At 38.8% G+C, this 21,842-nt stretch overlaps 1 protein-coding gene across 2 annotated transcripts in view; it reads left to right on the forward strand.

Moving 5' to 3' along the window:
• TNIP3 (TNFAIP3 interacting protein 3) overlaps positions 1–21,167 on the forward strand; it is a 57,076-nt gene extending 35,909 nt beyond the window's left edge. For both annotated transcript variants that reach the window (XM_040474707.1, XM_040474701.1), the window contains exons 8-12: positions 839–964; positions 5,493–5,543; positions 6,459–6,557; positions 9,741–9,801; positions 19,243–21,167. In XM_040474707.1, the coding sequence (XP_040330641.1) occupies positions 839–964; positions 5,493–5,543; positions 6,459–6,557; positions 9,741–9,801; positions 19,243–19,274 (369 nt within the window). In that variant the 3' untranslated portion in view covers positions 19,275–21,167. The remainder of the gene's footprint in view (positions 1–838; positions 965–5,492; positions 5,544–6,458; positions 6,558–9,740; positions 9,802–19,242) is intronic.
• Positions 21,168–21,842: the final 675 nt, after the last annotated feature.

A 21,842-nucleotide genomic window follows, 5' to 3' on the forward strand; every position in this document is an offset into this window, starting at 1 on the left:
TTGTACTTTAAATCCTTGTCTTAAAGGAACTCATTCCCTAAGCCTCATTTATTTTCATAGTTCCATATACTAGCCTCCAAGCCATCAGTCGACACTATGCCAATTAAAAACAATAATGATTAAATCTGTTTTTCTTTTGGTTTGATTGCTTTTCTGGAGTATTTGGAGTATTTCATGAGAGGCACTCCACTAAAATATTACTATGCTTGTTTGTTTGTTTTTAATGATATACCCCCAAAATTACTGGGGCAAATTGTGAATACCTTTTAACAATCATTTTGTTTTTCCACATCCATGAGCCTTTCGTTTCTATCTTGTGTTCAACTTATTGTTATATTTGGAACCTAGCATGCCAATATTTACTGGCTTCACTTAACAGCTATTGTCAGTAAACTGTCTTTTAGAACTTCAAGCACCCTTGATACATCAAAGCCTTGTGTTAGGGATGGGTGACTTGCTCCAGGATAGTGACACTTAACCCTGGGGGGCGGGGCTCATCACAATAAGGAAATGTGCAGCAGAATAATGGGTGAGGACAATGGGTGAGGATAATGGGTGAGGGGAATTGTTTTTCCAAAATATCTGTGCTGTTACCTTAGTTCTGAATTCCTGACACATACTCAAGGAGGAAAAAGTTGAGAACTACCATTCTAAACAAAGCAAGAGATGAAATTTTGGCTATATTCATTAGAATAGAGTCTCACCATGAAAAAATATTCATGAAGAGGATAGGGATTATTCAGATAGGACAAACCCAGATAGTACCTCTTCTGAAGTTCATTTACAATGACTTAGGATAAAAGGATGCTCACAGTAACAGTAAATCAATATTTCCTAGGTGCAAATATATGAAGAAGACTTCAAAAAAGAACGATCAGACCGTGAAAGACTTAATCAAGAGAAAGAGACTCTACAGCAAATTATTCAAACTTCTCAATCCGAGTTGAATAGGCTGAATTCTCAGGTATCAGTCAAAACAAAAATAATCTTTACCAGCTCATGCGTATTGTTTTTAATTTTTTTCATTAAAAATTTTCAAGACTTTGGGCTTCTGTTAATTGACATTGATTTTCTCTGAGAGGTAAGCACCTGGGATGAAATCACTCTTAAACAATCTCATAAAGAGATGAAAATGACTGGAGATTTCTTTTAACTTAAGTATATTAAGGAGTAACCTAAGAATTTGGATTCCAAAGTCGTGTATAAAATCCAGTTCTTCTGATCTTTTTCTCATAATATTTATCTTGGTGGAATGGGAGTTGAACTACCTAGTACTCAAAATTCAAATCCAAAATGCGCCAGCACATTGAAGTTGTTTCTAAACTCTTGTCATTTTCTTCGAAGGTCTATGGTGGAATGTTCCTGTCTTCCAAAAACATACATATCTCTGAATGTCATTTATATATATAAAATACTGAGAATTTTGTTCGCTGGGTTCCCCAGCTAAATGTGACTGGCACACTCTCAAGGAAGCCACATAGCATTTGCCAGTTTATTGAAATAAAATATATTAAATATAAGCACATTACAATTAAATGCAATGGGATATATTAAGAGTAGACTCAGCAAGTTGCCACTATGGGTAAATATTGATGTTAATGAGGAAGATGTAGCTAACACAATTTTGGCTTAAGAAAAGAAAATGAACCACAGAATTTTTGATTTGCAAAATCATCCAATACTTCTAAGTAAATAGGAAATTGTTGCGGGACATGGTGTGACAGCTCTGGAGCCGCAAGATTCTTAGTCTCCAAAGAAATTTTTAACTATTTGTCATCCCCTTCTTCCTGATAGAAAGTACACTGTGAATTAAATTTAATTTCTTTTCCGATGTTTTTCAAGGATTCACTTGAAATTCCTAATTTTGCATGCAAAAATCATTTGGCAGAACTATTTTCCAAGAAATGGAAAGGAATAAAATCGTGGTAAAAATATAATAAAATGAAAATAGTGAAAATAGTTCAGTTCTGATTACTCTCGGTAAGGAAATCACTCTGAATTTGTATCCTTTATATGCAGAGCTCCCTTAATTTGTTCTAAGTTGTCACTGCACAAGTTATCTTACCTCCAGCCATATTTTAACTTGATTCATTCTACTGTATTAAGTTTAGACTGATGATAAGTTTATGTCTGAAATTGGCAATGTCCTTGTCATTGTAGAAGGTCTAGTGCATCCAGGAACACATAACCATCTAATTATACTATAGACTATAATCCACAAGTAATTTTCATTTCTGTGTCATCTGCAAACTAACTTTCTGTTGATATTAACAAAATAATGCATTGTCTACATACAGTATGGGATAACTGTGTTAATGAACTAAGGGATAATCTTTTTTTTTTTTTAATTTTTTTTTTCAACGTTTATTTATTTTTTTGGGGACAGAGAGAGACAGAGCATGAACGGGGGAGGGGCAGAGAGAGAGGGAGACACAGAATCCGAAACAGGCTCCAGGCTCTGAGCCATCAGCCCAGAGCCTGACGCGGGGCTCGAACTCCCGGACCGCGAGATCGTGACCTGGCTGAAGTCGGACGCTTAACCGACTGCGCCACCCAGGCGCCCCGGGATAATCTTAATGATATCTTAAAACTACCAACATTTTTCTTTAAATAATGATAGTCCAAACATTTATTTTTCTAAAGTCTCACTCACTCTGGTAAAACGATGGTAGAGTTCACAAAGGGAACTGGTAGATGGCTTAACAATCTATGTTAAATGTATTAATAGCAGATTAAATGCCATGATATAATAGAATTGGCATGATGTTATTTGAATAGCATATTATCTGTGGTCCAAATGGGCCATTTGACCAAAAAGGAATTTTTAGGTCAAATCATTCTGGCACTAGTTGCTTACATACCAGAGGTTATTCATTCTATCACTAAGGATATTTTAAGTCAATGACTGATAAAATAAAAGTGTGGTGAAGGCCAAGATACTTAGAGATACTTAGGAGTAGGAGAAATTTAGGGGTAAAAGCTTTGTGTTTGTGTCCGCTTTGACAATCAGGAATGACATTGAGCAAGTTCTCAAACTTTTCTGTGCTTCCTTTTTCTTCCTTCATCTGTAAAATGACAAAGTTGAACCAGATGACCTCTAAAATATTTCTTATAACTCTAAAAGCTCTGTCTCTAAAAGTGAGTTACTAATTCTCATTATACTCACCTGTAAAATATGGATGATGGTTCCTACCTCATAGACATTGCAATGTTGTTTTCAGGGTTAAATGAAAACAATCTATACAAAAACATCTAGCTTCGATCATGGATCACAGGTATTTCACAAATGATTTTTGTCTATTGGAAGGGGACGTTTTTAAATAGAGTTTAGTTGTACAATTAACATGACACCTTTAGTTCCTTGTAATTTAATTTTGATGCTCACTTTCTTTCTGCAAGGCACTTTGTTATATACTATGAGGAAATAAAAAAATGATCCTTGCTACTATTAAAGACTCACAGTACAATGAGGGGGACCTATATAGTCTATCCTTATCATTTGTGGACTCCATGTTTGTGAATTTGCCTACTCACGAAGGTGTATTTGTCACACCAAAATCAATACTAGTGCCACCTAAAGTCATTTGTGAACATGCAGTGAACAACTTGAGTCACCTTATATGCTTGTTCCCAGTTGAGGTCCAATAAGTCCTTGCCTCCTCGATTTGGCTCTCAGACTATAAAAAATGTCCTTTTTATGGTTTATTTTGTGTCACATTTTCTCATTCTTGTTCTTTTTGTTGGTTCTTTCATTGCTTAACATGGCCCTCGAACGTAGTGCTGAAGTACTACTTAGTGTTCCTTGGCACAGGAAGGCTGTGCTGTGCCTTACAGAGAAAAGACACATGCTAGATAAGCTTTGGTTAGGGATTAACATAGTGCTGTAGGCCAAGAGTTCAATGTTAATGCATCAACGGTATATGTGAGATGTCTTTAACAGAATCATGCATAAAACAAAATTATATATTGATCGGTTAACAAAAATGGTATGACCAGAGGCTCATAGCAACCTAACCCTGCATTTCTCTAGGAACACTGGTTCAGTTAGCCACTTTAGTGTTCATGGTGACTTTATTAGAACATAACTACCGCAGATAATGAAAGTCGACTGTGCACAATACACATCAGACTATAAAAAGTCACACGGAAAATGTATAATGTTAAATGGGAGGACGAAGGAAGTAGAGAATATTTCTGATAGGTGAGACTTGGAATGGTATCATTCAGTGGGGATATATGCCTCACAGGGTTGTGGACTATGCTGTGGAGGGGTGACAATAGCATGACTAATGAGTCCAAGAAAAAAACAGCTTTCTGTCGTTTTGTCAGAGGTTGAAGGAATCCAGAGTGGGGGACTCTGACTGAAGAGGTTGGGTCTTAAACAGTGAGAAGCCAGAAAGTACAGTAGTGTGACTCTGAACAAGTTACTCAACATCTCATGTCTCAGCGTCCTCATCTGCAAAGTAGTGATAATAATATTTAAGTATCGGGGCGCCTGGGTGGCGCAGTCTGTTAAGCGTCCGACTTCAGCCAGGTCACGATCTCGCGGTCCTTGAGTTCGAGCCCCGCGTCAGGCTCTGGGCTGATGGCTCAGAGCCTGGAGCCTGTTTCCGATTCTGTGTCTCCCTCTCTCTCTGCCCCTCCCCCGTTCATGCTCTGTCTCTCTCTGTCGCAAAAATAAATAAACGTTGAAAAAAAAAATTAAAAAAAAAAATAATATTTAAGTATCACACAGAGGCACTGGGAGGATATGGTGAGTTACTATATGGAAAGCACTTAGATCAGTGCCTGGCATGGATTAAGTACGTGTACAACTTCTAACGTTTATGATGGACGCTTTTGAGTGTACAGCTGACCAGTTCCAGTACATTCAATTGGCAGTGGAAGCTGTTTCTGTATCTGTATCTATTCCTATGTCTCTAGATATTTATATCTATATCCCAGTATATCAGCCTAAAACTTAGACTTACAATACTTTCAACAAATAGGGAGAAGAGTTTAAAACTGTATTCAACTTTCCAAAACTTCATTTGGGAATTTCAAGATAGACCCAGTACACTTCTAGAAAATCCAAAACTTGACTGTTTTCACCGTTGGCATTGCTGCTATCAGTGCTTCACCCCTTGAGCATCTGAGCAGGTCATTGACGGCTGGGTCAGGCAAGAGTAACTTTAGGGGGCACCTTGGTGGCTCAGTCTGTTAAGTGTCTGACTCTTGATTTCATCTCAGGTCATGATCTCACGGTGCATGGGATCAAGCCCTGTGTCGGGTTTCATGCTGAGTGTGGAGCATGCTTGGAATTTTCTCTACGCGCCCCCCTCCCGCCTCTCTCTCTCTCTCTCTCTCTCTCTCTCTCCCCCTCTCTCTTGCATGCGCTCTTTCTCTCTCTCTTTCAAAGTAAATAAGTAAACGTTAAAAAAGATGGTAAAGAGTAACTTTAGAACAAACCATGTGAACTCTTTCACAAACAGATGTCTTTGTTTTGTCCATAGATAAAAGCTTGTCAGATGGAGAAAGAAAAACTCGAAAAGCAGTTAAAACAGGTATGTTGCTCCTGACCTGAATTCAACAATCTTCTTGTCATAGTTGAAATGGCAACCTTATGTTCCACCCCCGCATGTATTTCCAAGCACAGCAGTTCTTCATGGTTCCAATTAAAGACATATTCAAGCTCTGCTAAAGATGGCCCAGAACACCCCTGCTTTTCCTTATCAACTAAAATGTCAGTGGACACATAATGCTTAGGCACATCCAAAGTTTCTCAACCCTAATGTGCATGAAAAACACATGCTTTTCAGAACGTGTTAGCAGTAGCACAAGCCTTAGTGTGTGTTCACACTAAGGAGATCTCGTCACAGACCCACAAACACCTGGGAAATATATTTCCTTGGTATTTTTTGCAATTGCCTACACAATTTACATTTCAAAAATTAAATCAATTATTTGTGCCTTTTTTTTTGAGAAAATACAGTATCTTCTTGGGCACTGAAGCATTCTGTCCCATTGGTTCTCTAGTAGCCTTCAGGAATGAATATTTCTTCTCTTAATTCTTGATTTCCTCTCTGGACTTTAGTTATGCTGTAGGAATCTCTGGCTACAATTTAAGAACACTTGTTTTATGGCTTACTGGCTGATTCTTCTTAAGCAAGGATCCTCTCTGAAGATAACTCAAAAACATCATGTTAACTCAATTCTTTTCAAGTGTTTCCAACTTCTTCAAAATGAAAAGCTAATTAGAGTTTCACCCTAAGTGAAATTTGACCCACGAGCCTTATCTATATCAGTCCAGAGTCTACATTGATACATCTACTCTGTCGAGTTAGGATTATGCAAGAGTTAGACTAAACCTTAAGTTTTAAGCCAAACCTGTGGTTGTATGAAGCAAGTATCAGTGAAGTGTCAATGTGGCTCCCCAGTTCTACCCACTTCCAGTGAACGGACAATATTATCCTCCTCAGATGTATTTCCCAATCTGTAACTGTGGCTTGAATTTCCATCTGTGGGATCCATGCACACTGGCAGACCCTGGGACTGCACAAGATCTACATAAGCACCCAGTAAGTAACAGCTTGCATTTCAACATATAAGTGCTTATATTATCTAATAAGTGCTGGGGGTTTTTTTTTTGTTTGTTTTTTTTGTTTTTTTGTTTTTTGTTTTTTTTTTTTTGGTAAAAATTATGTCTGTCTCAGGGGTGCCGGGGTGGCTCAGTCGGTTGAGTGTCCGACTTCAGCTCAGGTCATGATCTCACGGTTTGTGAGTTCGAGCCCCACATCAGGCTCTGTGCTGACAGCTCAGAGCCTGGAGCCTGTTTTGGATTCTGTGTCTCCCTCTCTCTCTCTCTCTGCCCTCCCCCGCTCATGCCCTGTCTCTCTCAAAAATAAATAAACATTAAAAAAAAAAAAAAGAAATCATGTCTGTCTCTGTAATCTGAGCATGTAATATTCTCCACAGAAAGAGCCTCTTTTAATCCCAGCCTCTATGTTACAGTTACAGTGGTCAATTACACTATAATCATCTTCTGGGGACACTGGGCCCACAGACCACACATAGATATGAATGAATTAACTGAAATGTATCAAGTTAAGCTGTAATTCTTTGAACGAACATATAACATTTTATACGGGTCCTTTTAAATGAAATGCCTGACTCTTCCAAGAGGACATTTTTGTCTATAAAGAAAAGCAAAGTGAATATAGCAAGTCTGAGAGATGCCTTTTTCAGTTATAAACTTATGTTGAACTACTGTGGACATTGCTACATTTGTGCCACAGAGTTTTTGACATTTTCCAATTAAAAGGATATTCCTAAAGCATCCAAGAAAAAGTGACCCACTTAAGTTGCTCTCTGTGACTGTGTCTACCCAGGCAAAATGAAACGAATAGTGGAGCAATTATTTGTGAGTGGAATTGATTTGGACAGTCAACCTGAATAAGTCAGAACCAAAGCACCCTTCTTTCCTTTCTCCATAGCGGTATTCCACCCACCCTCCCCCATGGTCTGCATGCATCTCTAATTTGTGTTTTGGCTACATAGACAGAATCTTTATACCGGAAAAAACATACATTTTTTTGCATTTTGGAAATGTTCAGACAACTCCCCTCCTCCTTAGTTTTTATTAGCTGTGTTTTTAATTATGCAAAGAATCTTGAGAATCCCTTTACCTGGGATTTTCCTAGCAGAACATGTATGGAGAGCATGATTCTTTTGATTGCCATAGTTTTGTATTTGAGTGTAACTCAAAGCTCTTTTCCCAAGGGAGGAGGTAATGACTCTTCGGGTGGCAGAAGGATGTCAGAATTTAATGAGCATCCTTTAGTTGACCCCGGTGTGACACAGCACACTGCTGAGAATTTGTTTCATTTTGTGTTGTTGCCCCATGTCACTTCTGTGACCCACCCCCATATCCTTTTTTCTTTACCTGCTTGCTTACTTTTCAGTCTTCACCAGAAACATTCCTTGGAATTCCCAAACATAGGTATAATTCCCTAAATTTGCTTTCATAATGTAGAAGTAAATTAATATTGGGGGAAACAGAAAGTGACAGAAATGTACTTTGGAGTTATCTCCTACAGGTTGGGAAATTGTAGAATTATTCTTGTGAAAGGTTAACTTATAAAGCCAATGAGTCAGGCAAGCTCATCTAGAAGTAAAAATGACTATTGTCTTCAAATATTCATTTATGGAAAGAAGGCAGAAATTCACCTAGTCTAAAAGCTCATCAAACTTTCCTGATCAGTTATAAGAGGAGTGGTCCAGACCTTGTAAAATTATCACGAAATAAAGGTCTGTATTTGAAAAAAGATTCTGAGTCATGTATATAATGGCTTGTATTCAGTTAAACAGTATTCAGTTAAACACAATCTTGCTATAACAATAGAATTTAACTCCCAGGGTTCATTTAAAAAGAATATTTAGTGTTCTATGCTTATTTCTAAGCCTGAATTAAAACACAAGCGATAGTGTTTGTAAAATTACAGTATATTTGCCTTCTTTTGGCAACTCTCCTGGAATATAAAACTGAGGCTCACGTCACTTATCCTACGTGTTATTTGAGACATCTAAAAATAAACGAGGAGATAAAAAACAGAGGTGATCTCATTTCCTCTTTTAGCTTTTTCGTGGACCAAAAGGAGCCAAGAGTCTAGGTGTCTGAGTGGGGGTAAAGTGGGGTCAGACTGTACTAAATGCAGCATTTCTTAGTGTCTTGTCAGATAATTGAACTTTAAGGCTACTTTCAGTGGTCTGGCAGCCCTGTAAATGCTCCCTGTTGGCTCATTGTTAGAGAAAATTTCCCGGAGTTATTTTCTGGAGGTAATTGAATAATAGAACAAAAGGTCTGTATTCTCCGTGTCTTGGGGGAGGAAGGGGGCAGGGGTGAGCATTGGCAGCAGGAAGACAGACCATCCTCAGGGGCAGGTGAACCTGAGATTGCTGTGTTCCAAGTGGCTCAACACAGAGACTCTCATCTTAGAACTGAATCTTGAAATGCAGGTCTATAGCTCATGATTTATTCAATGCAGTTTGTTTGACATGTTCCTTGATATTCAATATCTAGATGTTCTTAACTGGTGAAACCTAGAAGAAAATCCCCCAGGGCAAATCCAAGTCTGCCCTTTTCTCTCACTGCCTCTCTAGTCTAAACCACCTGAGTGATTTAGAGAAGAGTTTCCGCGGAGGAACACTACAAAGAGAAAGATCTGCCCTGCTTCACCATCCTGAGCCTCTACAAGCCATGTCCGCAGTTAACGGCTTAGATTTCTTCCTTGTATCAGAAAACGTTGAGCTTGTAATTGTTTTCTCGGTCTTTCTTTTGCCTCCTGTGTGAAGGATTTAAACATAGTATTTATTGATGATAAACTGCTTTGTTTTGTTTATGGGCTGTAGTAAGTTTTACAGAAGTGTTTATACTTCTGCAGATATCCAAAACACATCTGCTTCAAAAAAAAAAAAAAAAACAAAAACCAAAAAACAAAAAAACAAAAAACACCATGACACAACCCCAAAGTACGAGAAATTCTGGCCAGCACAGTGCACAGTGTGGATTTAGAGGGGGGTTGGGAGATCGTAATAGTGATGACGGAGGTAAGAGAGATGAGCGTGATTGGCAACAGGTTTGGACAAAAATTCCTTTTGTATTGCCTGCATAATAAAAGCCACATAGTATAATTATATTTTTAATGCACCTCTATGTTTTGTTTGAAGTCCATATTGCTATAATGTTGTATTGTTCTACACAGCCAGACTATCAGTGGTATGCTCCTGACCAGTTTCCGCCAGATGTGCAGCACAAGGCAAATGGTAAGACCACAGCTGTATTGAGCATTCTTTCATGTTTACATTTTAATGGGGTCTTTTCGGGATGTTTACTCAACATACATTCATTCGTACTCAGGGAGGGCCTTCTCTAAAGTTGTGTTGCATACACAACTCTAATTTGATGCACCTGGGGTTAAATTGAACTCCTTCAGAAAAAGAAAATGTTCAAATGCAGAAATGCATGAATCTCAGTCCTGGCTTCTGTTCCCATTCCAGTCTCAGAGTCAGTATCCCATCTGGGGTTAGAAATGAAAACTTCAAGTAGAGCTATACTGTAACAACAACAACAAAGCTCTGTGATTCCACTACAAAGGGCAGATGCACATCCACTCTTCCAGGTTGAGTTTGCTAGACAGATGTTTTAAATGTCACTGGCAGACAGACAGAGGAAACAAAGACTCAGAACTGTGTTCCCTAGTGACTAAATGTCAGACTCCAAGTTTAGGCCAAGGTAGCCCACAACACCCACCTCTAAGTACACTGGAAAAAACCTAAAAAGGCACCTAGAAAGTACTCACAACTAACTACTCTTTTATCTTACTTTTCTTTGGTTTACCATTCTCCTCTTCTTTCCAGAATCTGCCATACTTTCTACTACTTATTTCTATGGTCTCAGGAGGCCATCTAGGAATGGGCTGTATAAACTGTGCTATAACCATAATCTTACCTCTGTTTTCATCACATATCGTCAAAAAGTCAGCCATGCCTGCTACATGCTTAAAAATCTCCTGTGACACACACTTGTGACTCTATGTTGTTAATTTCCAGAGATTTTAATCTATCCACAAAAGCTGAAGATGAGCCATATTCCAATTTCAGGTCATACTTGAAACTTGATCTCATTTAGTTCAGATCTGAGATCATAGAATTCTGGTTTTTAGTATAAGGAGCCCATTATGGAGTGGAAATAGAAAGCTAGGGATAACATGTAGTCTTCCAGGTTGTATACTTCACAGTCCAAAGAGTTCTTCATAGTAGTCTATGCAAATGTAGCCCCCTACAACAAAGAGTTGTGCTTTATACAACCTGGACATCTGTACCCAGCAGCACTAGGAATGGCAAATGCCATAGCTTACAGAAGGCTTAAAAAAAAAAAAAAAGGTAAAAAGTGAGAGCTGTATAATAAAATGTCTAGTTATTTATCAGAAAACTGTGGGTCTTTGTTTTTCTTTTCTTTTTACTATGAATATAGCCCTTGGCTTTAATGAAGTTCTTGGGTTCCAGCCATAACAGAGAGCTTTTATTAGAATGGCATACTATTAACCATAATGATTGTTGTATAATGTCTGTGTTTTTGAAATCCATTGTTGTATAATAGCTGAACTGCCACCCAATTATAATTTTCCACTTCATATTATATTGGTCCAGAATGAATATTAAAGATATCTTCTCTCTGAGGTGGAGTTTAATCACTAGAAAATACAATTATGCATAGAGAATTCAGTAACATCATAAAGCCATATATATATCACTACTAGATTCTTCTTGTACTAATATAATAGAACCTAATAATTATGTAAAATAGAAATGAATTGTCATGACCTTCAGAAACTAAATAAAATTATGCAAAAATAGAATATTATAGTCAGTGTGCAAGACCCACAGATTTTTGTCTACTTGGGAAGAAACATAATGAAATTTGTGGTGTGTAATATGTTGTGTGACAGTCTATAGATTTAAAACTATAATAAGAAAAAAAAAACCTCTGTTATGTAGCAACCTGAGTATTTTTAAAATGTTGTTTAAATCTTCACAATATGCCATAAAATAGGTTTTGTTATTATGCCATTTTACAGATTAGGAAACTGAGGCTTAGAGAATTTAAGTAGCATGCCTAAATCACGCAGTTGGTAAAAATTAGCCCTGAGATGAGATTCCAAATGTATAGAACTTTAAAACCTATCTTTGAATCACATCCTATCGTTCTCTTGAAAACCCCCCTCTCACTATATTAAAATTTTCTAAAATGATTGATATAAAGTGAGAATGGGGCTTTAACTTGGATAATTATATGACCAGAATCTAACCATGAATAGTCTTTTCTTCCTATGAACTTGTAACATACGTTATTTGTGCTACTCATTTGATATTTTGCATATCATAGATAAAACACACAGTACAATGCAAGGTTAAATACATAATAAATGCTATCAACGAGTTCATGCTTGGGCAGCCCTGGTAGAAACTGATGGGATGTGTTGCCATTTGAAACCTTTCTTTCTCCATACCAACACAGCTCTGCAGCTAACTGTGGCTTCTCTGTAGCAGAGAAGAGGCCTGATCATGGGCCAGGCCATAGAAAGAAATTCCCTACTCAGAAATCTACCTGTTTTTGATTTCTGTTGCTCCTCTTCTAGCTTCCAAAGCTAATGCTATTTTAAAGTTCAAGCCAGGTCATAAAAATTGGCAAAAACTCTGGAATCGCTCTTGTCAAAAAACAAAAACAAGAACAAAAACATCTCATGTGCCATTATTTAATTCCAGTGGTGATTCTTCTTATTTTTTCTTTCATTTAATTGGAAAGCTCCTTTTGATTTGTAAGTCCAACCCAATTTCTCAGAGTTCCTTTTTTTAAAATATTATTTATTTATTTTGAGAGAGAGAGAGAGAGAGCACAAGGAGGGGAGGGGCAGAGAGAGAGAGAGAGAGAGAGAGAGAGAAAATCCCAAGCAGGATCTGCACTGTCATTGCAGAGCCTGATGCAAGGACTCAGACTCACAAACCGTGAGATCCTGACCTGAGCCAAAACCAAGAGTTGTATGCTTAACCAATTAAGACACCCGGGTGCCCCTAGGATTCCTTTTTTCAAATGTTTATGTATTTATTTTGAGAGAGAGAGAGAGAGAGAAAGGGAGACCATGTGCACACAAGTTGGGGAGGGGCAGCAGAAAGAGAGGGAGAAAGAGAATCCCAAGTTTTCGGCACAGAGCCCAATGAGGGGCTTGATCCCACAAACCATGAGATTGTGGCCTGAGACGAAATCAAGAGTCAGACACTCAACCAGCTGAGCCACCCAGGTGCTCCCAGTTGCTCAAAATCCTTAAAAGTAGCTTTGTGGTATTATTAAATATGAGTTTAGAAATCTTTTTATTATACAGATTTTTTAAATAATAGTACTCATTGTCTTACCATATGGCTAATATGTTTATCTTTCACTATTCAGGAATATACTGCTAGCCAATATACCCTATTTTTTGGGCTATAAATACCAACAATCAAACAATGGAAGGAGAAATGAGTGGAAAATCAGGTTCTGTTTCTGATAAATTATAAACAGAAAGTATTTTTTTAATGTTTATTTATTTTTGAGAGGGAGAGAGACAGACAGAGCATGAGCGGGGGAAGGGCAGAGAGAGAGGGAGACACAGAATCAGAAGCAGGCTGCAGGCTCCAGGCTCCGAGCTGTCAGCACAGAGCCTGATGCGGGCCTCAAACTCACAAACTGTGAGATCATGACCTGAGCCGAAGTCGGACACTCAACCCGACTGAGCCACCCAGGCACCCCAGAAAGTATTTTTAAAACTCATATAAATTCTATTCATATAATAACTATGTAAGTAATTTACTTGTATTTAAATGAAAATGATCCTTTCAGAAATATGGTATTTAAATTAATACTAATTTGTATGTGTGCTTTGTACATTGCCCTAGTTCTCAGTTTTTTATTAATTTCCTGTGACTCCTGACAAATTTACTTTTTTACCGCAATATATATAGCACATTATATTTTGATCCTTATAATTATTCCTCTTAAGATCATCTAACCTGAAATAGCGGCTCTGATGTCTATGCATGAAGTGTTTGTAGAGCAGTAGCCTTGTGATTTCTCAAAGGTACAGTGGGTAATGAGTGATTAAATTGCTCTGACACCACTAGATCCTCCTTTAACATTCCCAGGGCCTGAGGCAAGAATACATGGAGAGCTGCATACTTCATGTTAAATATTTAAGTGTCATGAATCAAGCGTAGAAGCTATTATAGTCTATCCTCCTACTGATAAATATACCTGGAATGGCAGAGTGAAATTTAAAATGCTCATATTCCAACCAGTTCTGTTCCAGGAAACAGTGGCACAGGAACACCTGAGCCATGGCCCATCCCCTTCTCTTCCCACCTTTCCAGTGGGAGGGGTCTTGAGTGTGAATTTGAGTACAGCCCATTTGCACATCCCAGCTTCATCCATATACCCCTCATTATGCTACAACATCACCCCTTGACTTCAGGTTTGGGAAAGAGGACCACATGAGGCCTAGAAGCAGAAATAGGGTCGGTTGGGCAGGAAATTTGGGGATCTGCATGTGGGTACCAACAGCTTGTTCTAGAAGAAAGCAGACTCAGGCGTGGGAGAGAGATGGCTAGAGGAGGACCACAGCAGGGCCCTCTATAAGTGTAGACCTAATGAAGGACTCCCTGGCCAAGGATTAGTCTATTGAACAGTCTTTGAGTAAACTAATTTCCATCTTTGCTCTCAGTTACTGTCTCTGGTTATTTTAGAATGCTTTGGGGATGCATTCAAAATTAAGTCTTCTGGGGTACCTGGGTGGCTCAGTCAGTTGAACACCCGACTCTTGATTTCAGGTCATGATTCCAGGGTCACGGGATTGAGCCCTGCATCAGGCTCTGTGCTGAGTGTGGAGCCTGCTTAGGATTCTCTCTCCCTCCTTCTGCCCCTCTCTCCAACTTGCACATGCACACTCTCTCTCTCTCTCAAAAAAAAAAAAAAAAAAAGAATGCACACACACAAAAAGAAAATTCTTTTTTCAAAAACTAAAGATTTAAATAAAGGTTTTCAAGACATTTAAGACTTGCTTGGCTTTCTCTCTTCATAGCACTAGATTTTAATATAGCATTTTAATATATTGAAGTACACAGATGTTAAGGGGTTACAGTTTCTGTTTAGAAACATGATTTTACGGGGGTGCCTGGGTGGCTCAGTCGGTTAAGCGTCCGACTTTGGCTCAGGTCATGATCTCGCAGTTTGTGAGTTCAAGCCCCTCATCAGGCTCTGTGCCGACAGCTTGGAGCCTGGAGCCTGCTTCATATTCTGTGTCTCCTTCTCTCTCTGCCCCTCCCCTGCTCATGCTCTGTCTCTCTCTGTCTCTCAAAAATAAATAAATGTTAAAAAAAAATTTTTTTAAATGTGATTTTACAGAGAACATTTTAATTTCATTTCATCTGTTATCAGAATGGGATGCAAAATGACTTCCATGTTTCTAGAACAATTATGACATAGTTGAGTTAGTATAACTTTGAAAACTTGTTTTGTTTCTTCCTTGTGAAATGTCAAAAAGGCTATGTTTTCTAACTATTTTGCCTGCCAGTCACTTCTGTACCTTCCAAATTTTTCATATGGTGCAGAGTTGAACTTTGCCTAATGAGCTAGAGCTCAATTCTTACATATTTGGAAAGACATGAAATGTAGGCATGTGGGATTGTGTTGTGAGAAAACATAATTATTTCTTTACAATACAGAAGATCAAAGTCCAACTATTATAATTGGCCTTTACTAACGTCTAATAATAACTCATTAACTGAACACTTACTGAATTCGTTTCCTAGGGCTACCATAACCAAGGAGTAAGAACTAGGTGGCTTAAAAATGGCAGAAATTTATACTCTCACACTCTGGAGGCTAGAAGTCTGAAATCCCAGTGTTGGGGTCATGCCCCCTCCAGATCCTCTAGGGCAGGCTCTTTTCTTGCCTTTTCCTGCTTCTAGTAGCCCCAGAATGTACTTGGCTCGTGGTAGCAGAACACCAATCTCTGCCTTGCTCTTCACATGGCTGTCTTCCCTCTTATCTGTCTGTGTCCAAATTTTCATCTTCTTGTAAGGACTCCAGTCCTGTTGGATTAGGCTAATCCAGTATAATGTCATATTAACCTGATTCTGTATGAAAAATCCAGTTTCCAAAAAAGGTGACATTCACAGGTACCAGGGGTTAAGACTTACACATATCTTTTGGGGGGACACAATTCAACCCATATCACTAATCCTGTGTCTGGCACAGGATTGCTCAAAACCTTATAGCAACCCTATGAAATGAGTACCACTGTTGCTCCTGTTTTATAATTGTGGAAACTGAGGACCAGAGACGTAATGTCACTTGTCCAAATCCACATAGCTGGCTATTGCCTACAACATAGACAAGCCCGAGCAGTCCAGCTCCAAAGCCCACATTGTAACCACTGAGCAATATGGACAACCCCTGGCTATACATTAAAATATAGTAGTGTTGTCGTTTTCATATATTTTATTTAAATAAATTCATTTTTTAAATATTTATTTATTTATTGAGAAATAGAGCAGACATGCATGCACAGGCAAGCAGAGTAGAGTCAGAGAAAGAGGGAGAGAGAGAGAATCCCAAGCAGGCTTCGTGCTATCATCAGGGAGCCCAGCACAGCACTTGAACTCATGAACCTGAGATCAAGACCTAAGCTTAACCGACTGAGCTACCCAGGCACCCCTATTTAAATAAATTCTAAGGCCCTGTGCTGAAAGCCAGAATCTTTCTCATTTTGTGTCTTTTTATAACTGTCTTTGTATCTAACCATTACTGGTAATTTTACATTGGTAAGACGGCTGGATTAGTTGGACTTTTTTTAGTACCTGGTGATATGAGGAGATACAGGAACCAGTGTAAACAGTAAAAGCTACTTAAGAGATGTAAGAAACAGAAGAAAGTTAGAGGCTACATTGGGTGGTTTTCACTACAGATGGGTAAAATATTAAGAATATTTTTCTGTTATAAAATACATTACTTACTTGGGGTACCTGGGTGGTTCAGTCAGTTAAGTGTCTGACTTCAGCTCAGGTCGTGATCTCATGGCTGGTGAGTTCGAGCCCCACATCGGGCTCTGTGCTGACAGCTCAGAGCCTGGAGCCTGCTTCAGATTCTGTGTCTCCCTCTCTCTCTGCCCCTCCCCCACCCATGCTCGCGCGCGCGCGCTCTCTCTCTCTCTCTCTCTCTCTCTCTTCCTCTCTCAAAAACGAATAAATGTGAAAAAAAATTTTAAATATATTACTTTCATAATTATCTTACCAGGAGTTAATAAAGAGTATTAATCAATTAGAGACAGATAGTTTTATGCCTATTTCATTTCTGGAGTTTCAGAGAAGAATTGCAGGAGAAATTATAAGGTGTCCTCACCTTATAATGCTATAAAGTTCAGCTTATTGGTAAACTAAGTGATTTTGCTAAGGGAATATTAAATAAAGTGTAAATGTATATTTATATGTACAGGAACATATGAAAATGCAGGTGGTAAATATATTCCTATGCAGACACTGATTTATAAGCAAAGACTAAACATTCTAGTTAACATTATATATAGATATAGGTAGGTAGATAGAACCTAGATGAGAAAAATGCACACAATAAGGCTAGACTAGTCACAATTCCACTAGGTATTGCAATATACCTCCTAAATGGAAGATAAAATTCTATAGGGAAGCGGGGTTTATATTTCATATTGCGTCTCAACTGGGAAGAATGTTTACTTCCCTAGGTTTCCTTACTGTTGATGTGTAAGCACCCACATTCTAAGAGGTGAGTGGGCATGATCCTCCTCTTTCTTGATTGATATCTTTGCCTTCTCTGTCCCCTTCTCTCCCCAGATTCCTTAGTTCCCCTCCAACCTGAGGGGACAGGGGAGTGTGGGGGAGAGGTCCCAGGCCCAAGATTCCATCTGCTCTCCTTCCTGGATCCCAGAGGGGGACAGGGGAAGAGGGTGGCATCCCTAACCCTCAGCAGTGAGGAAGAACAGGGCTCCTAGGGCCTGAGCTCTGACCACTACCCACCATCTCCCTTCCTCCCTGCTCCCAAGACTGGCCCACTTCTGCATGGGGCAGTGGGTTACAGCTCAGTTCGCACTGAGAATGTAAGAGCTACAAAATTTCCATTAAATTAAGTTTTGTGTCTTCAAAAGAGAGAGAAAGAGAGAAAGAGAAAGCAAAGTCCCCTCAATCCTTTTAACCTTTCTGCTGCACTGGTGCACCCTCTCCTCTCAGGGGACTTCAGATTCAGCTAATCCTTGATGTAGAGTCAGACATGGCCTCTGCCACCAAGATCTCTGGGTTCTATTCAGATCACTTCAGCATCATGCTATTTAACATGCACTCTTGTGAACATAAAAGCATGGAGTGTAACACATACCATTAATAGATAATAAGCCACACATTAGTGAGTAGAATACTTTACCAACCAATAAGGCAAAGCAGACTGTGTCTAGCACTGTGAGAACCCATGATTCCCTTGTGGCATTTCTCTTGCCCTGCCATCAGAACTGTGGAGCCAAGTCTGATGACAGATGTCTCTTCCACATTCACTATATGGGGACACTCTGCCTTCTCTTCAAGGACCTGAAGACCTGTTTTTGCTTTTGTTCAGATTTCCATTCTGCCATGGATCATCTCGTGGGTCACAACCTCTCTCCATCTAAAACATGGAGATAATGACCCTTGCCTCTGTACCTATTTCACAAGAGTGCTGTAAAAACTACAGAAGAATTAATTTTTCTTAATGTTTAAGATATCATTAATGTATTAAATCTAAACTTTAGATTGTTTTAGACCTGTGGACTATGCTTCTGGGTCCAAATTTATGTTCTTAACATATTGGATACCTTTTTAATGTAATGGCCGCCATGCTTAGAAGAATATTTTTTTAACCTGGAAAGGAAACTGTTAGTGAGTCCATTTAAACGTTTGTTTATTTGAAATACCAAATGCAGGCCAGCAAAAATAAAACATTCAATATATTCAAAATTGTTATCATGAATAGGAAAACACCTTATTTCCTGAAATTTATATAATTGTATATATTTTATTTATTTTTTTATATTTTAAAAGTTACAAATATTTTTTCTGTTGCCATGAGGAGATCTTTGATTTTGTCTTCCCTATAGTGCTTTCCTGTAGTCGTACTAAAATATGCCGTGTTTTTCATATTGGTCTTCATGGGCCATTAACACATCTTAAGAACTGTGATCTTTTCTATTGCTTTGACAATAACATACCCTTTACCACACTTAAAGTAGTTTAGGTGACAGCTGTCATTCTGTGGGCTACGCACTGAACCCCATAGTATCATATATGACTTACTTTCACAAGCAAATGCCTGAGCCACCAAAATGCCAGCAAGGATACGAAGTAGTACCGACTATTCCTCTTCAGGCGTGAGTAGAACGGGGCCACAGCTGATTTCACAAAGTGGTAAGCATATGTCAGTGCTTAAAATAATAGCCCTCCATTTCCCACCCCTTGATTTCTCGGTGTAAACTGATGGGAACTCATGAATAAAATCTCTCCCTTTTTTTTTTTTTTTTTCCGGCCAGCCTCAATGTTTATGTTAGCGTTAAGCCAGAAGAAAAGAAATGAATTTTCAGTTTTTAATCTGAAACATTTTCCTGCTGTTTTTCATAGGCTTCTCCTCAGAAAAGAAAGTCAATCAGTAGAAGCACACACACGTGCAGAGCGTACGGGCGGAGGGAGAGCTTGGCCGAGGGCCCTCATTTCTCTTTTTCCCGTGGCTTGCGTCTGCACAACTGCGTACCATCTACTCCATTATTGGTGCCCGGCAGTGTCTCCCTGTGGCATGGATAGAGGAAGACTTGTGACGGCTAAGATCCTGATCAAGTCTGAGAAGCCAGTGTGACACAACCAAACACAACTTCCAGTTTCCTCGGCATGAGATTGAGCAGACAGATTATGCGCCATTCTTTGAAACTCTCTTCAGCATATCGCTTCAGATTTTACAGAGGTGATTTCCCAATTTCAGCGACTCCACTTTTGGTGCAGTGGTGTTATATGTTGATTGAAATATGTATTCCCTGGGGGAAAAGCATCTACAGGGGTAAATTTGTAACATTGCTCCCGTTAGTTGTATAGGGGCTTGGTTCTTTACCCTGTTTGATTAGATACTGTGTTCATCCTTGTTGGCCTCAGTGAACTTGTCAATAGGACTGAAGAGGTGTATATACTTCCTGAAACTCAATGAATGGTTCAATCTGAATAACATATAAACTTGAAACTGTTCTTTAAACAGATCATTCCTTTAAGATGATGGGAAATTGTGAGCCTACTTCATTTCTAGGTGGACTAGATTATGAAAGAAAACCCTACTGTGATGATGATGGTATTGGCTGTGTTCATATACACGTCCAGTAGTAGTTCGGAGATACGTGGATTTGTAGTTAAATCTGTTTTTTCTTCCTGTGGATTTGAGTAACTATTGATGAAAAACATGTGTGACTTCTCGAACCTATTAAAATGGAAAATGAATGTATCCTAATTGTGTGGCAATTAAATTGTACAGTGGCATGACAGATGTCTAAAGACTAAGCAGATTTAAAAGTATTCCGTTCATCCATTTAATAAGGGTTTTGCTACGACCAACCGGAGATCCTCTTTGTGAGATGTATAACAGGAGCGTGAGATCCACAGGTATCTGTGATCCTAGACGTATCTAAAGAAAACCGGGAGCATCTGCTGAACCTGAAGTCACATAAAACAATCCAAGATACTGCCGAAACTATCTAGCTCCGACTTCCCGAAGTTATACTACTTAATTCCAGCTCAGATGCTTTTCTTTTTCAGTTTCTGAATATACTTGAAACTTCGTGTAATGGAGAAGTGAAAGAGCTTTAGAAAGTTAACTACTTTCAGCCTGAGTCCAGCTACTCAAACCACAATTCCTGAGAAAGAACTCTCCTTCTCTTACGTTAATTCTCTGAAGCTTTGTTTTTGTTTTCGCTGCTCCTTATTAAAGAGACAAACCATTCTTGAGCAATACTTCAGCATAAGTGAATCAGGAAAACAATGGAGTTTATAAGTCAGTTTCATGGAAACACATTTTTTTTTTTAAATTTCTGTTTCCTCGGATTAGTGGAAAAGTCATTGCAGTAACAACTTTGAGTGGTGGATTAAGTTTACCAACTGAGATGTGCCTGTCAGAATAAGAACGGAACACACATACAAGAAGTACCCTTTGATGGACTCATTCTAAGTCAATCCAACAGCAATAAAACAAGACTTAACCATCCCATTACTATCACTGAAGTCTTCCTATTATTAATTAGCAAATTGGCAAACATTGGCAAGATGGCACCGATGCTAATGTAATGGGAAAAACTCCAATTTAAGTGAGACCTAATTTAATTTGAATTCCCAGCGGGTGACTGCAAATGTGAGAAGGGGACCCCTTGCTCTGAATACACCTGCGTTTCCAAGAAGACAGATGTCTACAGCCTTGGCCATGGCCTGAGAGCCAGCCAGTCCCTCCTGGGTCCTTCTCCCCAAATCGTTTGTTTGGGGACTTCTGTCTCAGCCCATAATAAAGGTCATCCTCAGCTGTGGCATTTGCTTCATTATCACAGCACAATTTGTGGAAATTGTGTGAGGAATAGCTGAGGGGAAGAAGTCCTACCACACAGTCTCTTTTATCTAGGAAATGTACAACTAGGGCACATTTTAAGTTTTTGATGATCGTGGAGAATTTGATCTTGAAGGTATCACATTCACTTTGTCCTGATTGTGATGTGAAGTCAAAAGAAAACCTTCCTTGGGGTCTGGTTAGGTCTGGGAGTTAGGCCAGCCTCTGTTGCTACTAGCATAGAGTTTTACCTCATTTTCTTTTCAACAAAAAGGACATTTCAGACTAACTTGCTAATATTATTAATTATGGGCAGAGTTCCACATGATTTTCTTTAGTTTATTTACTGAGCTCCATCACCCAGCAAGAGAGGTATAATTACTGCCTTGTTACAAATAATTAATCTAGGGCACAGAGAGATTCAGTCATTTCTGCAAAGTCTCAAGGCAAGGAAATGGCCGAGCCAGGATTCAAAATTGTGGGCCAGGGCCACCCAGTTCTGTGCACGCTGTAATTCTGTTTTCTAGGTTACCCCAGCAAGTTCTCCTTGTTTTTATAGTTCTTTCGGGTTTTCACAAAATTGCATTACAAGAACATACTTGTTAGGACAAAGTATTTTAATAAGGAAAATACTGTATATTGTATAGAATTT

This window comes from Herpailurus yagouaroundi, unplaced genomic scaffold (assembly GCF_014898765.1).
Source record: "Herpailurus yagouaroundi ecotype Mexico unplaced genomic scaffold, PumYag 28, whole genome shotgun sequence".
Lineage (NCBI taxonomy): Eukaryota > Metazoa > Chordata > Mammalia > Carnivora > Felidae > Herpailurus > Herpailurus yagouaroundi.